The sequence below is a fragment of the Physella acuta genome, unplaced genomic scaffold, assembly GCF_028476545.2.
Source record: "Physella acuta isolate Inbredline_101_S28 unplaced genomic scaffold, ASM2847654v3 ptg000233l, whole genome shotgun sequence".
In the NCBI taxonomy this organism is placed as follows: Eukaryota; Metazoa; Mollusca; class Gastropoda; family Physidae; genus Physella; species Physella acuta.
The window spans coordinates 489,269-506,722 of NW_026731752.1; the positions used below are offsets into that span (position 1 = coordinate 489,269).

General features: G+C 35.2%; 1 protein-coding gene across 1 annotated transcript in view; it reads left to right on the top strand.

Moving 5' to 3' along the window:
• Nucleotides 1-1,513: 1,513 nt before the first annotated feature.
• The window catches only part of LOC131938090 (metabotropic glutamate receptor 3-like), a 29,962-nt gene continuing 14,021 nt past the window's right edge, over nucleotides 1,514-17,454 (top strand). The window contains exons 1-3 of the mRNA XM_059295986.1: nucleotides 1,514-2,180; nucleotides 4,200-4,292; nucleotides 13,899-14,000. Coding sequence (XP_059151969.1) covers nucleotides 1,590-2,180; nucleotides 4,200-4,292; nucleotides 13,899-14,000 — 786 coding nt within the window. The 5' untranslated portion in view covers nucleotides 1,514-1,589. The remainder of the gene's footprint in view (nucleotides 2,181-4,199; nucleotides 4,293-13,898; nucleotides 14,001-17,454) is intronic.

Here is a 17,454-nt window from a genome sequence, read left to right on the forward strand (position 1 = left end):
TTAATATGTAAAAGCTTGCTATTATTAAAAATATTTTTATTAATTTTGTTTTCTGTTTGCGCATTTGGCAAGTAATTTCCCGTGTACTATTCTATTTCATTGAGAAGCCCGCCACAAGGCAGTGTAAGAATATCTGTGCTAATTTGGTGCGCATTTGTCTAGACTTTAAAACTTCCGGCACGAGATGCCACTAGTTGTGATCACACTGAGGAAAATATGACAAGTCTTAGTTTTGGTAAGCTTGTTTTATGTCTACTCATTCAATTTTGGGTGCATGCTGACCACTTTCCTGTGTATCACTGTCTAGTTGACCACTGACACCTTTGTGGTGTGATAGACACAGTTGACTGATGATAGTTGATTGGTGATAGTTGATTGATGATAGTTGACTGATGAAATTTGACTGATGATAGTTGATTGATGATAGTTGATTGATGATAGTTGATTGGTGATAGTTGATTGATGATAGTTGACTGATGAAATTTGACTGATGATAGTTGATTGATGATAGTTGATTGATGATAGTTGATTGATGATAGTTGATTGGTGATAGTTGATTGATGATAGTTGACTGATGAAATTTGACTGATGATAGTTGATTGATGATAGTTGATTGATGATAGTTGATTGATGATAGTTGATTGATGATAGTTGATTGATGATTGTTGACTTATGATATTTGACTGATGATAGTTGACTGATGATAGTTGATTGATGATTGTTGACTTATGATATTTGACTGATGATAGTTGACTGATGATAGTTGATTGATGATAGTTGATTGATGATAGTTGACTGATGATAGTTGACTGATGATAGTTGATTGATGATGGTTGATTGATGATATTTGACTGATGATAGTTGATTGATGATAGTTGACTGATGATAGTTGATTGATGATGGTTGATTGATGATAGTTGACTGATGATAGTTGATTGATGATGGTTGATTGATGATAGTTGACTGATGATATTTGACTGATGATAGTTGATTGATGATAGTTGACTGCTCTTGATGTGTAGACAGTTGGTACATATCGGTGTGATGATAACTGACTGATGATAACTGACTGATGATAACTGACTGATGATAACTGACTGACGATAACTGACTGATGATAACTGACTGATGATAACTGACTGATGATAGTTGACTGCCTGTTTATGATGTCTAGAAGGCTTATTAGTGCATTAATGTTTTACCCTAGATAAACCCGTTCACCAGCTCTCAACAATGTCAAGGTTTTTCTATCCGTCAACAAATTATACTGAGGTCTGAATGTAGCCGTTCATCACGTTTGACTGAGGTCTGGCCGTCCATCAAGTTTGACTGAGGTCTGGCCGTCCATCAAGTTTGACTGAGGTCTGGCCGTCCATCAAGTTTGACTGAGGTCTGGCCGTCCATCACGTTTGACTGAGGTCTGGCCGTCCATCAAGTTTGACTGAGGTCTGGCCGTCCATCACGTTTGACTGAGGTCTGGCCGTCCATCACGTTTGACTGAGGTCTGGCCGTCCATCAAGTTTGACTGAGGTCTGGCCGTCCATCAAGTTTGACTGAAGTCTGGCCGTCCATCCATTCTGCGACGGTCTATGGCCGCTGATGTGCTCAGCGTTGTTGGGTTCCTGTTAATGGTCACGTGTTGTCACCATGGGGTCATGCCGACCCGGAAGCTCGTCAAAACTAAACTCTCTGACATGAAGTACTACCAAGATGGCGACCTTTTGATTGGTGGCATTTTGGCGACAGAAATGCGGAGAGACGGTGGTATGTTCTTTGTACCAAACGACTTCTCCTTTCACTTGGTAGAGTCGGTGACCTACGCCATCAACTTGGTCAACAGGAACAAGTCCATGTTGCCCAACGTCAAGCTGGGCTTCATCATGCTCGATGACCACTTCGCCACTGACGCGGCCGTCTTGCGGGCCATCGGGTTCATGAAACAGCGCAGGTCCAGGCTCAACAAACAGTGCGTCATGAACGCTGACTCCCGAGACTCCATTGTCTCTTACGATGTTGTGGGCGTCATAGGCTGCTTGCAGAGCAAAACGAGTGAGGCCGCGGGTCTAATACTGAGCGGGGCCAACGTGCCACTTCTCAGTTTCACAGCGACATCTCCAGCACTGAGTGACAAAGAAAAGTATCCCTACTTCCTCCGTGTCATTCCAGAGTACTCAATGAATGTAGGTATTTCATCGTACAAGATGAATGTAGGTATTTTAGCGTTCAAGATGAATGTAGGTATTTTAGCGTTCAAGATGAATGTAGGTATTTTATCGTGCAAGATGAATGTAGGTATTTTATCGTGCAAGATGAATGTAGGTATTTTTCGTGCAGGATAAATGTAGGTATTTTATCGTGCAAAATGAATGTAGGTAGTTTGTCAAGCAAGATGAATGTAGGTATTTTATCGTGCAAGACGAATGTAGCTATTTTGTCAAGCAAGATGATTGTAGGTATTTTATCGTGCAGGATAAATGTAGGTATTTTATCATGCAGGATAAATGTAGGTATTTTATCGTGCAAGGTAAATGTAGGTATTTTGTCAAGCAAGATGAATGTAGGTATTTTATCGTGCAAGATGAATGTAGGTATTTTGGCAAGCAAGATAAATGTAGGTATTTTATCGTGCAAGATGAATGTAGGTATTTTGTCAAGCCAGATGAATGTAGGTATTTTATCGTGCAAGATGAATGTAGGTACTTTGTCAAGCAAGAGAAACTTAGGTATTTTATCGAGCAAGGTAATTGCAGGTATTTTGTCAAGCTATTTAAATGTAGGTATTTTATCGTGCAAGATGAATGCAGGTATTTTGTAAAGCAAGTAAATGTAGTCAACTCTCACCCATTCAACTCACCCATTCAACTCACCCATTCAATTCACCCATTCAACTCACCCATTCAACTCACCCATTCAATTCACCCATTCAACTCACCCATTCAACTCACCCATTTAACTCACCCATTCAACTCACTAATTTATTTCTCAACCATTAAATTCACCCATTCAACTCACCCATTCAATTCACCCATATAATTCACCCATTCAACTCACCCATTCAACTCACCCATTCAACTCACCCATTTAACTCACCCTTTCAATTGACCCATTCAACTCACCCATTCAACTTACCCATTCAACTCACACCCATTCAATTCACCCATTCAACTCACCCATTCAATTCACCCAATCAACTCTCACCAATTCAACTCTCACCCATTCAATTGACCCATTCAATACACCCATTCAACTCACCCATTCAATTCACCCATTTAATTCACCAATTCAACTCACCAATTTAACTCACCCATTCAATTCACCCATGCAATTCACCCATTCAACTCACCCATTCAATTCACCCATTCAACTCACCCATTCAACTCACCCATTCAACTCTCACCCATTCAACTCACCCATTCAACTCTCAACCATTCAATTCACCCATTCAACTCACCCATTCAACTCACCCATTTAACTCACCTATTCAACTCACCGATTCAACTTACCCATTCAATTCACCCATTCAACTCACCCATTTAACTCACCTATTCAACTCACCGATTCAACTTACCCATTCAACTCACCCATTTAACTCACCCATTCAACTCACCCATTCAATTTACCCATTCAACTCACCCATTCAACTCACTAATTCAACTCTCAACCATTCAATTCACCCATTCAACTCACCCATTCAAATCACCCATTCAATTTACCCTTTCAACTCACCCATTCAACTCACCCATTCAACTAACCCATTCAACTCACCCATTCAACTCACACCCATTCAACACACCCATTCAACACACCCATTCAACTCACCCATTCAACTCACACCCATTCAACACACCCATTCAACTCACCCATTCAACTCACCCATTCAACTCACCCATTCAACTCTCCCATTTAACCCTTACCTAAGACCATCCAGCAGTTACCCAGAGTTCACAGTTCTGAGTAGACTGAATTTCTCATTTCGCTATTTCATTTGATAATCTTTACATTTATATTAATAACGTATTACATATACAATGACAATTAAATATTCTTCCATTGTCTTCAGAATATATTAATAAATAGAAGCAAATAAGTCGTGGAAAAAATGAGTTAGAATGTGTGCCACAAACAAACAACACATTATAGCTTATTTTTAGTAGTAATTAACTAATGAAATACACCTACACAATGTTAACATTTTTCAGATTGAAGCAGTTTTCGAATTTTTACTGCTGCAGAATTGGACGTATATATCTGTGATGTACTCAGACGGAACCTACGGGGAAGGCATGTACGAAGTAGGTACCTGTTTTGGTGCGGGTGAAGAATTCTGTGAGCTAATTGTATGTCGTGTTTTAGGCTTTATGTGAGGGAAACTTTTTAAACTCAAAAAATTATCTTTAAACAACACTAAAAGTCAGTAGCTAATTAAAAAGTGCATGATCTGAAATGTAAGACCGATATTTTACTATTTAGTGATATGTAGGCTATTATTCCGAATGTATTACTTCTACATTGAAAAGCTGGCTTTTATACCTACTCTGACTTAAAAAACTTTCATTATGATATTTATGATGACAATATATTTAATTCTGATTGTAGACAAAATAGTTTTGTAAAAACGAATAGTGTTAAGCTACTTTATTAGACACTAAAGTAATTATTGATTTGTTTTGATATCTAATATATAAAGCTCAATTCTGCATGTAAAAATACATATGTTTGTCGTTGACATACTTCGATGGATTAAAGTGTTAGACTATTATCGTGCGCATTTGTCTAAATTTATGAGTTAAAAAATTACTATTGAAAGTGTTGGGAAATAATTTTCATTTTTCAAACTGATAGTAATAATTGTCGGCATGTTCATTGAACACAATTTTAAAAAAATAACAAAAATTCTAATTATGTCTGAAAATTATTTATATTTAGTCCTTTAGCACTTACTTCCCTTTGATAAATTAGGAAAAACACAATTACTTCCCTTTATAAAACATTGCATTAGTGGAAAAGAATTTACTTTTTATTACTTTGTTTTGGTGTTGGGGAAAAAAAATAATTACATAATTAGCGGGGATTGATCAAGTGCAAATGTTGTAGGTATTTTACGGATAAGCTTGGAGTATTAAAATTGTTCATTAAATTGAAACGGGCGCGTTCGTTTCAGTGAGTGCAAAAGACTATGAATAAGTTGGGGTACTATAGTCGTTCATTAAGCTAAAACAGGTGATTCCGCCCCGGGCGTTTATGTTCGCGTTAGTGTTTTCTTTGTGTTTAGGTGGGTTTGCGTTAGTGGTTGCGTTTTGATTTTATAATAAAATGTGTAGACATATACATATTTATATTAAGATACTAGCCGTCCCGGCCAGGCCCTGCTCTGGCTTCTGTGAAAAACCTTTCTGTTAAAGACCATTACCTGTGTGTTTAGTAATCATCATAAACCCGGCATTGCCCACCCAAACTACAACCAACCAAAACAACAAAACGCAAACATAACGCTAACACAATTACAAATACAAAAGAAAACAAAAACCTAACAACAAACCCAACCACAACCACAAACACCAAAACCTAATAACAAACCCAACCACAAACACCAATACCAACACAAAAAAAAACGAAAAAGCAAACGAAAACAAACCAAATCCAAACGCAAAACCAACCAAAAACACAAATACAAACCCAAACAAAAAAACACAAACAAAAACGAAAAAAGAAAGAACAAAAACGAACCAAATCAAAACGCAACCACTAAAGCAAACCCACCTAAACACAAAGAAAACACTAACGCGAACATAAACGCCCGGGGCGGAATCACCTGTTTTAGCTTAATGAACGACTATAGCACCCCAACTTATTCATAGTCTTTTGCACTCACTTAAACGAACGCGCCTGTTTCAATTTAATGAACAATTTTAATACTCCAAGCTTATCCGTAAAATACCTACAACATTTGCACTTGATCAATCCCCGCTAATTATGTAATTTTTTTTCCCAAAACCAAAACAAAGTAATTAAAAAGTAAATTATTTTCCACAAAATGCAATGGTTTTATAAAGGGAAGTAATTTTGTTTTCCTAATTTATCAAAGGGAAGTAAGTGCTATAGGACTAAATAAAGACATAATTAGAATTTTTGTAAAAGATGATATTTTTTTTAAACTTGTGTTTAATGAACATGCCGACAATTATTACTATAATTTGAAAAATGAAAATTATTTCCCATCACTTTCAATAGTAATTTTTTAGCTCATAAATTTAGACAAATGCGCACGATAATTTTCTAACACTTAAATTCATCCAAGACCAACGACAAACATATGCATTACATACAGAACTGAGCTTTATATATTAGATACTAGCCGTCCCGGCCAGGCCTTGCTCTGGCTTCTGTGAAAAAACCTTTCTGTTAAAGACCATTACCTGTGTGTTTAGTAATCATCATAAACCCGGCATTGCCCACCCAAACCACAACCAACCAAAACAACAAAACGCAAACATAACGCTAACACAATTACAAATACAAACGAAAACAAAAACCTAACAACAAACCCAACCACAACCACAAACACCAATACAAACACAAAGAAAAAACAAACAAAAAAGCAAACGAAAACAAAAACCTAACAACAAACCCAACCACAAACACCAATACCAACAAAAAAAAAAAACGAAAAAGCAAACGAAAACAAACCAAATCCAAACGCAAAACCAACCAAAAACACAAATACAAACCCAAACAAAAAAAAACACAAACGAAAACGAAAAAAGAAAGAACAAAAACGAATCAAATCAAAACGAAACCACTAAATCAAACCCACCTAAACACAAAGAAAACACTAACGCGAACATAAACGCCCGGGGCGGAATCACCTGTTTTAGCTTAATGAACGACTATAGTACCCCAACTTATTCATAGTCTTTTGCACTCACTTAAACGAACGCGCCTGTTTCAATTTAATGAACAATTTTAATACTCCAAGCTTATCCGTAAAATACCTACAACATTTGCACTTGATCAATCCCCGCTAATTATGTAATTTTTTTTCCCAAAACCAAAACAAAGTAATTAAAAAGTAAATTATTTTCCACAAAATGCAATGGTTTTATAAAGGGAAGTAATTTTGTTTTCCTAATTTATCAAAGGGAAGTAAGTGCTATAGGACTAAATAAAGACATTATTAGAATTTATGTAAAAGATTATTTTTTTTTAAAACTTGTGTTTAATGAACATGCCGACAATTATTACTATAATTTGAAAAATGAAAATTATTTCCCATCACTTTCAATAGTAATTTTTTAGCTCATAAATTTAGACAAATGCGCACGATAATTTTCTAACACTTAAATTTATCCAAGACCAACGACAAACATATGCATTACATACAGAACTGAGCTTTATATATTAGATTGATCATTTCCCCTTTTCTCAATTATTTTTCCTTTAGCCCTGTATGTGAATGATAACAATGTTTTCAATTATTTTTCCTAAGGCCTACATGTGATTTCTATTTTATTAATATCATATATATACACAGTGACTTTGGATTTATTTCATCTCTACTTATTTAAACTTGTGTGTATTTCCATTTGGAACCTTGTGTGTGTGTTATTTTTTTTCTTCACATTTTATACATTGTAAGTACTTTTTTTATTTCTTGTGTGTGTTGCCTGGCCAAGGGTGGGCCTCACGCACAACTATGTCGGAAAAATACATCAAACGGCTATTCCTGCCTAAGTTTGGCTTGGCAGGACATGCGCCAAAAACTCTAGAGATTTTCATAGAAGAGGGTTTTTCTTTAGCTACCCTCACAGCTGACGAACTAAAAAGAGAGCTATGTATGTTATGTAGCCTATCACCAGCTGAATTTGAAGGTCTGTATAACTACGGGACACTGCGTAAATGGTATGTTACCATTAGATCAAAGGAACTATATGAGAAAATGCACCTAAAAGAATTTCACAAAGATTTGCCACCAGGGGTAACATCCAGATACAGAGTGCAGAGAATATCAATAATCCACGCCGATAAATCTGGGCAAAGGGGCATGCTGAAATGGCTGCCTTCCAAGACAAGCGACGATGATTTAAAGGCGATTCTGAAATCTATAAGCAGTCAGGACTCAACACCAACATTTAAGAGAATAGACCAATCAAATGTGGTCCAATTCACCATCTCTCTGGAAAAAGAAGATGTGGAGAGTGTCCCACACTATATTATACTTACAAATGAGGCCAACAAAGAAAGCAGAGTCCTTATAATCCTCAATGGGAGGAGGGTGCAATGTTGCCACTGCAACACAGACAGGCACCTGCCTAAAATGTGTGAGCATTTAAGGACTCGCGCTCTTGACGGCGTCCAGCTAGTAGATGGACAGTACAGGGCAATTGAGCCTTGGGATGCAAATGATAAAGAAGAAGTTAGGGAGCATCTAAGTAACAATAGAAATTTCTTAAAGCATTGGGACAGTTATGATGTTGACGGAGAAAGACAAAATGAAATGCTTAGAGAAGCAAGGCATAGAGAGGTAGAAGATGCCTTTGAAGTAGATGGCCAAACTGAAGCACATCATACTACTGTAGCATCGCAGCAAGTTAACGAAAGCGTAGCAGAAACCACCATAGAGGCCGAAGCCATGGAGATAATAGCGACCAGAAATTCCATAGTAACAGGGTCTCAAAAAGATGGGGATCAAGAAAATTTGGAGGCAGTCTACGAAACAATAAATGATATCAGGTCAACTGTCATATAGTCAAGCAATCAGTTCAAGTAAAAAACAATTATCTACAGTAAAGCCACCTCAAAGGGCCGTGACCAGGGCCCAACGGGATAGCAAACCAGCGGCTGGAAAGTTTGGCGTTAAAAGACCACCACCATCCAGCCCTCCAGAAACAGATGTTCGAAAGAAAACCCCAAACAATTTATGCTAACTCTGGCAACATTGAACATCAGGGGGGCTAGGGACAAAACACATTATATAAACAACATAATAAATAAACACAATATTGACATCTTACTTTTACAGGAAACTAACATTGGAACTACAGAAGAAGCAAATAAACTAGATGCATATATCGGTATTAAAAACTCACTGCACTGTACTGGTTCCAACTGCAGAGGAACCAGTATACTTTGTACATCAGACAAACACAAAATTAAAAGTACATACACGGATAAACAGGGCAGGATAGCATGCATCACATTGGATATTGACAAAACAGAAATAACAATCATCAATATATACGCCCCAACACATAGACAAGAACAAAAACATTTCTACCACACGCTTAATGAACTTATAAATACCGAATACAAAAACAAGACGATACTTTTAGCAGGTGATTTTAATATGGTCATTGATGATACAGACCTAATAGGACAAAATGACAGGAAAACGAAAAGGCTAAAACACGATAAAGAACAAATTAATACATTAAACAATATAATAAAAACGACAAGCTTAAAAGACACCCACAAGAATACACTAAATTTCACTGAAACAACGCACTACAGCAGAACACATCATAGCGCAGCTAGGCTAGACAGAATATATGCTCATGAAAGCATAACGGTAAACAAAGTAAAACACCTCGCTCAGACACTTACATTTACAGACCACAAAATAGTTATTGCTCAACTACAAATTAACCCCACTCACAGAACAAAGAATACATATTGGAAACTCAACAACACTCTTCTAGAAAATAGCGAATACATCACAGAAATAAGGAAGCTAGCATCAGAATTCACACAGAGAGCATCAAACACACATGCACTAGATCTCTGGGAAGATTTTAAATATATGGTACGGGAATACTCTATCAAAATAGCAAGGCAAATAAACACAGATAGGAAAATTATGGAAGAACTACTAGACAGACAACTAGATACGTTAATCAATCATAATGCATCGCAGGACAAAATTGAAAAAGTAGAATCAGAATTAAACAAAATACAAACACATAGACACAAGGGAGCGCTAATACGTAGTAGAATAGACATGATAGGCACGGTAGGCAAGAAAATACTTGCATACGCAGACGACACCACTTTCTTAGTACAAACAGAAAAAGCAATACAGACTGTAATAGAAAAATTCAACAATTTTGGGAAAGGGAGCGGGGGAAAAATAAACGCAGAAAAATCAAAAGTAATGGGTATAGGTAAATGGAAAGGTAAAGATAACTATCACATAGACATAACAATAACTGACAAACTCAAAATTTATGGAATAACCTATACTAGCGATCCCACAATAAACGACCAAGAAACTTGGACCACACTGAAAAATAAAATAAATCACAATCTGGAAAAATACCAATACTGCAATACAACCATTTTTGCCAGAGCTGCATTAGTAAACAGATATATCATTCCAAAAATAATTTTCGTTGCGACGAACTCTACAATACCCAACTCATTTATTAAAAAAACAAACAAGCACATTAGAGAGTTCATTTTCAAAAATACGATTAGAAACATTAGCCACAAAACCTTAATACAAAATAAATTAAATGGAGGTATAGGGCTACACGACATTCAAACTAAAATAAACACCTTCCGATTAAAACACCTGGATAGAATAAGGATAGAACCACATTATCATCCATTAGCACAATACTACATTGGGTTAAACATAAAGAGCATTTTAAAATTAAACATCATAACACCACACTATGGGGGAAATGACATAAGCAGCTTTTATAAAGAAACGCTAGCAACATTCCAAGGAAACAAAAGCATTATTGGGGAAGACACACAAAAAATATACGACATCCTAATCAAACAACAAGCGACACCCTTATACACGAGAATTAGTTGGGCCAGGGAACACAATATAATAGACATTAAAGATACATTTAGAAACCTACATAATAAACGCATTACACCAAAAGAAAGGGAAGTAGCATACAGACTGATTTTTAACACAACTCCAGTTTCACGAAATACAAAGTAAAATCAAAATGTTAAAATAACATGTCAAACGTGTAAACAAAATATACAAGAAACTGAGAAACACATTTATTTAGATTGTATATTAGTACAGAAAACAAAGCAAACACTTGCGAAAATATTAAACACCACCAATCAAACAGCCACAACAAATAAAGCAATCACACTTAATTTAATTAACACGACTAGACAAAGAACAGAAGACGAAAACAGACTAGTAGCAACGGCTATTTATAGATCGACTATATGGCAAATTAGGAACAAAGTCAGATATTTTTTCACAAAATACACGGACATCGAGTTAAAAGAAATATTTCAAGCAATGCTAAGACATAGACTGGGCACTCTCACTGAGACAAAAAAGAAATATACAGGAAAGAAATAAATAAAGTATTAATTTTAATTTAGACAGTCTCAAGCCAAACATCACTCGATCAGCCCCCAAGTAAATTAACATTAGAACAGTCTTCTGTTTCCCGGGTTTTAAAATGCACAACCTGAATGGTAGAAAGAGATACCCACCTCAACCCCCTCCCCCAACACACACACACACTTCCCCCCCCCCCCCACTCAACCGGACTGGCGGACATTTCAAGGTAGCGTGCCCTCATTGCCAAGGGTCAATTTTATGTCATGGAAAGTTTCGGAATGATAGATCAGTACGTGATTACAGAGACACTTCTCCCAAGGTCGTTTCTATTTCTGTCCATGGGTGGCTACAGTGTGAACTTTTGACTCCGCAGCACACTAAACTAAGCAGTGAAGAGAAACCTAGTTTGCACACCTTATTTTAATCTAGTTCTTATGCCATTTTATTTTTCCCTTTGATTATTATATATGCGATTGATGTTCATTGTTCATGTCTTTGATGCTATGTAAAATCTATCAAATATATTATTATTACTGATTTAAATGTTTAAAACAATTGAATTAATAAAAATAAAAAAATAAAAAAATCTACCCCCTCCTCTCTCCCCCTCTATCCATTTTACCCTCCGACATGATAACCCCACAATCCCTTTAACTGCTCCAACGACCTCACCACCCACCGCAACATCAATATCCAGAACTTATTTAAAGTTCTAAATCTTGTCTCTTTCCCCTCATCTTTCACACTGCAACCTTTTAAAACTCAATGCGACCACTACAAAACCCTTTCAACTAGTCAACTTAAGTTGTTTCCCTACATAGAAAATACTTCACTGTCCCATTGACCCTCTCTGAAAAATTTCCTTTCCTCTCCCCACCCAGACTTCTGACACTTTCATTTGACCTTCACCCCTTTTACTGTCATCCTTTGCAATTTTTTTATAATCAAATACATGACATCATGTAAATATTCATTATGTACATTTGCAAAACTTTTCGTTTTCATTTGATGTTCAAAATTATGATAAAAAAATTTGATGTTGATGTCCTTGTTTTAACTGCAAATAAAAGTATTTAAAAAAAAAAAATTCATTTGACCTTCACCCCTTTACTGTCATCCTTTGCAATTTTTTATAATCAAATATATGACATCATGTAAATATTCATTATGTACATTATATGCAAAGCCTTTCGTTTTCATTTGATGTTCAAAATTATGTTAAAAAATTTGATGTTGATGTACTTGTTTTAATTGAAAATAAAAGTATTTAAAAAAAAAAAAAAAAATCCGCTTTTCTCTAGTCTTAATAGATGTCCCAGGAATTATTATGTAATTTTTTTTTACAATGATTACGAAACAGATTATGCCGCGTTCATTGTTTTTGGTTGTAGTGTGTTTATATATATATATATATATATATATATATATATATATATATATATATATATATATATAGAGAGAGAGAGAGAGAGAGAGAGAGAGAGAGAGAGAGTGAAACCTTTTTGTTTTGTTTCGTCGGCCTACATTGTGTGGTTTTTTTTATTTCTTCAGAGTGCTAATTTAAATTTATTTTACATCACATCGAAGAAATAACACACAGCTAATATATATATATATATATATATATATATATATATATATATATATATATATATATATATATATATATATATATATATATATATATATATATATATATATATATATATATATATATATATATATATATATATATATATATACTTATATAGAAGATATTACAAATTCGGGCCTTTTGTTTTGCTATTTCCGCTCCCCCTACACCGAAAACCTGGATACGCCTCTGTGTGTGGGTGATTAAATGTGTAAGGAAATGATGTAAACGAGTGTTTGACGAAATGCGTAGGAAAATGTTTGCGGGTGTGTGTGAGGGTGTGTGACGAAATACATGAGAAAATGTGAGTGGCAGTGTGATGTAATGGAATGTGTGATAGTGTGTGATGTTTGTGATGGTGTGTGTGAGGGAATGTGTCACGGAATTCTCACGGGAATACCTGCGGGTGTATGTAAGGGAATATTGGAGAGATTTTAGGAGGGAATGTTGGAGAGATTTTAGGAGGGAATTTCTAAGGGAAGTTTTTGTGAAAGTAAGTGAAAAAAATGTGTAAAGGATTTTGTGATAAAATGTGAGAGAGAAATATTGCGGTAGTGATGAAGGAGTTTGTGAGGAACTATGTGAGGGAAAAGGTACAAATATGTGAGGGAATGTGTGAGTGATTGTATAAGGATATTTCTGGGGGTTTGTGTGGGGAATAGTGTGTGGGAATGTGTGAAATTGTGTGTGAGTAATGTGTGAGAGAATGTTTAGGGATGTGTGTGAGGTAGTTTGTAAGCCAGTGTGTGCGTGAGTGTGTGAGTATTGCGTTCTTTGTTTGACCGGATGTTCCTCCTGACATTCCCTTCTTCTTTGAATAATCTTTATAGATACCAAGCTAGAATAAATGAATACAATAAACAACAATCGCCGGAAGAGCCACTTCAAGTCATCATTTCTCCAGCATAGAATTATTTGATCGGGACGAAATTTTTTTTCTTCTTACAGAAACTTCGCGAGAAAACTCGCAAAGACTTCCGCATTTGTTTAGCTAAAGAAATGAAATTTTACACTTACAGCACGCAAGAAAACTACGCTGACGCCATACAGGTCAGTACTTTAGTCAGCCGGTATTTTAGTCAGTCTTTACATTAGTCAGTTGGTATTTTAGTCAGTCTTTACATTAGTCAGTTGGTATTTTAGTCAGTCTTTACATTAGTCAGTTGGTATTTTAGTCAGTCTTTACATTAGTCAGTTGGTATTTTAGTCAGTCTTTACATTAGTCAGTTGGTATTTTAGTCAGTCTTTACATTAGTCAGTTGGTATTTTAGTCAGTCTTTACATTAGTCAGTTGGTATTTTAGTCAGTCTTTATATTAGTCAGTTGGTATTTTAGTCAGTCTTTATATTAGTTGGTATTTTAGTCAGTCTTTATATTAGTCGGCCGGTATTTTAGTCAGTCTTTATATTAGTCAGTTGGTATTTTAGTCAGTCTTTATATTAGTCAGTTGGTATTTTAGTCAGTCTTTATATTAGTTGGTATTTTAGTCAGTCTTTATATTAGTCAGCCGGTATTTTAGTCAGTCTTTATATTAGTCAGTTGGTATTTTAGTCAGTCTTTATATTAGTTGGTATTTTAGTCAGTCTTTATATTAGTCAGCCGGTATTTTAGTCAGTCTTTATATTAGTCAGTTGGTATTTTAGTCAGTCTTTATATTAGTCAGCCGGTATTTTAGTCAGTCTTTAGATTAGTCAGTTGGTATTTTAGCCACGTCAGCGAACTAATTTAATTTATCCACACGTTACTAAGCAGTGCGTCTAAATTAATTTATTCACCACTTTGTAAACAGAGCGTCTAAATTAATTTATTCACCACTTATCCCCCCTCCCCCCATCTAGGAAAAGCTGGAAAGGGAATTTGTTGGTCATTGTTTCTCAAGAATATATGTTTAACAGTTAATAATCAAGGTAGAAAACAGTTAAACCAGTATGTAAAGGCGTGTAGCCATTACATTTCTTAAGTTGGACTCTTTATAATTCAAAACTGCAGCATAAAATCATCTTTCTTTTGCCACCCCTTTTGGTGCCCCCGTAGGGTCGCCCTCACCCCCTAACTAAGCCTCTGAAGGACTATGACATGTGTGTTTAGTAATCAGCTTATAACCGGCATTGTCTACCCTAACCACAACCAACCAAACCTAAACACACACAAAAACGCAAACACAAAGAAAAAACAAATACAAACACAAATAAAAAAACGAACGAAAACAAACCAAATGAAAACACAACCCCAACCACAAACGCAAACCCAAACACAAACACAAAGAAATCACAAACGCAAACATAATCACAAAGATCTCACAGTTTAGCTCGGGGCGCCAAATCGCACCAAGCTTGGGCGCCGGCGGAAGCGCCTGATTCAACTTAGTAAACGACTATAGTCCCCCAAATTATTCATAGTTTTTTGCACTCACATAAAGTAACGTAGACGAAACCTGCCTGTGCGCTGGCGGACGCGCCTGATTCAATTTAGTGAACGACTATAATTTCCCAAGCTTGTCCGCAAACGGAAAGATAGAAGTAAACATAGAGGACATTTAAGAGCTGGGTTCTTAACTGTTTTTGATTAAAACAAAATAAGTAAACAGTACGTTCAGTGTATAAAATAAATAAAAGACAGTATTTAAAATACCTACAACATTGCACTTGATCAATCCCCGCTAATAATATTTTTTTTTTCCAACACCAAAACAAAGTAATAAAAAGTAATCCCCCCCCCCCCCCATGTAATGGTTCTTTTTTTAAAGGAGGTAATTGTGTTTTCCTAATTTATCAAGAGAAGTAATGAGTGCTAAAGGACTAAATGTAAACAATTTTCAGACACAATTAGAATTTTTGTGAAAGGTGATGCATTTTAAAAAAATTGTTTGCTGGTCATGCCGACAATTATCACTATAAGTTTGAAAAATGAAACCTGTTTTACAACACCTTCAATATTAATTTTTTAAATACATTAATTTAGACGACAAGCACTTCAGATGTATTATACTATGACGATGAAGTCTATTTTCTTCTTATATTTCATTGTAATCCGCTGTCCGCCCGCCACATGGAATTCAACTTTATATATTTGTGTTTGTGTGTGTGTGTGTGTGTGTATGCGACAGTTCAGAGAAGATTTAACAATTACGGTGTATTATTTTCTTTACTAGACGCCAGAAATTAAATTCCACCTTAAGATGCGTTATCTTTAAAAAAAAAGGGTATTAATGTCAGAAAAAAATGAACCTCATCTGAGTTTAGCGGGAAGTTTGTAGCAGGCGCTAATTAGTTTAGACCAGTTTTTTATGCTCTATCTTTGGAACAGTCTCTGTTATGATATGATACATAGTTGGATTTTAAGTGTGTTAAAATAAGGTCATACAATCGACAAACAAAAGCTAATTATCAGAATGATGTATTGTACACATTGGAATACGACATTTCGTATAGTTAAACAAGCTAATTATCAGAAACATGTATTGTACACATTGGAATACGACATTTCGTATAGTTAAACAAGCTAATTATCAGAATTATGTATTGTACACATTGGAATACGACATTTCGTATAGTTAAACAAGCTAATTATCAGAAACATGTATTGTACACATTGGAATACGACATTTCGTATAGTTAAACAAGCTAATTATCAGAATTATGTATTGTACACATTGGAATACGACATTTCGTATAGTTAAACAAGCTAATTATCAGAATTATGTATTGTACACATTGGAATACGACATTTCGTATAGTTAAACAAGCTAATTATCAGAATTATGTATTGTACACATTGGAATACGACATTTCGTATAGTTAAACAAGCTAATTATCAGAATTATGTATTGTACACATTGGAACACGACATTTCGTATAGTTAAACAAGCTAATTATCAGAATTATGTATTGTACACATTGGAACACGACATTTCGTATAGTTAAACAAGTTAGTTATCAGAATTATGTATTGTACACATTGGAATACGACATTTCGTATAGTTAAACAAGCTAATTATCAGAATTATGTATTGTACACATTGGAATACGACATTTCGTATAGTTAAACAAGCTAATTATCAGAATTATGTATTGTACGCATTGGAATACGACATTTCGTATAGTTAAACAAGCTAATTATCAGAAACATGTATTGTACACATTGGAATACGACATTTCGTATAGTTAAACAAGCTAATTATCAGAAACATGTATTGTACACATTGGAATACGACATTTCTTATAGTTAAACAAGCTAATTATCAGAATTATGTATTGTACACATTGGAATACGACATTTCGTATAGTTAAACAAGCTAATTATCAGAATTATGTATTGTACACATTGGAATACGACATTTCGTATAGTTAAACAAGCTAGAGGGAACACGCCGGAAACCAACGGACACAATAGCACAAAGTCTTGGATACTTTTTTGTCGTTACACATTCTTAAAATGTAAATTAGTACAATTTGTTACTTTTTTAAGTGGTAACGTTTATCAACTTACCAATCCAGTGTACATC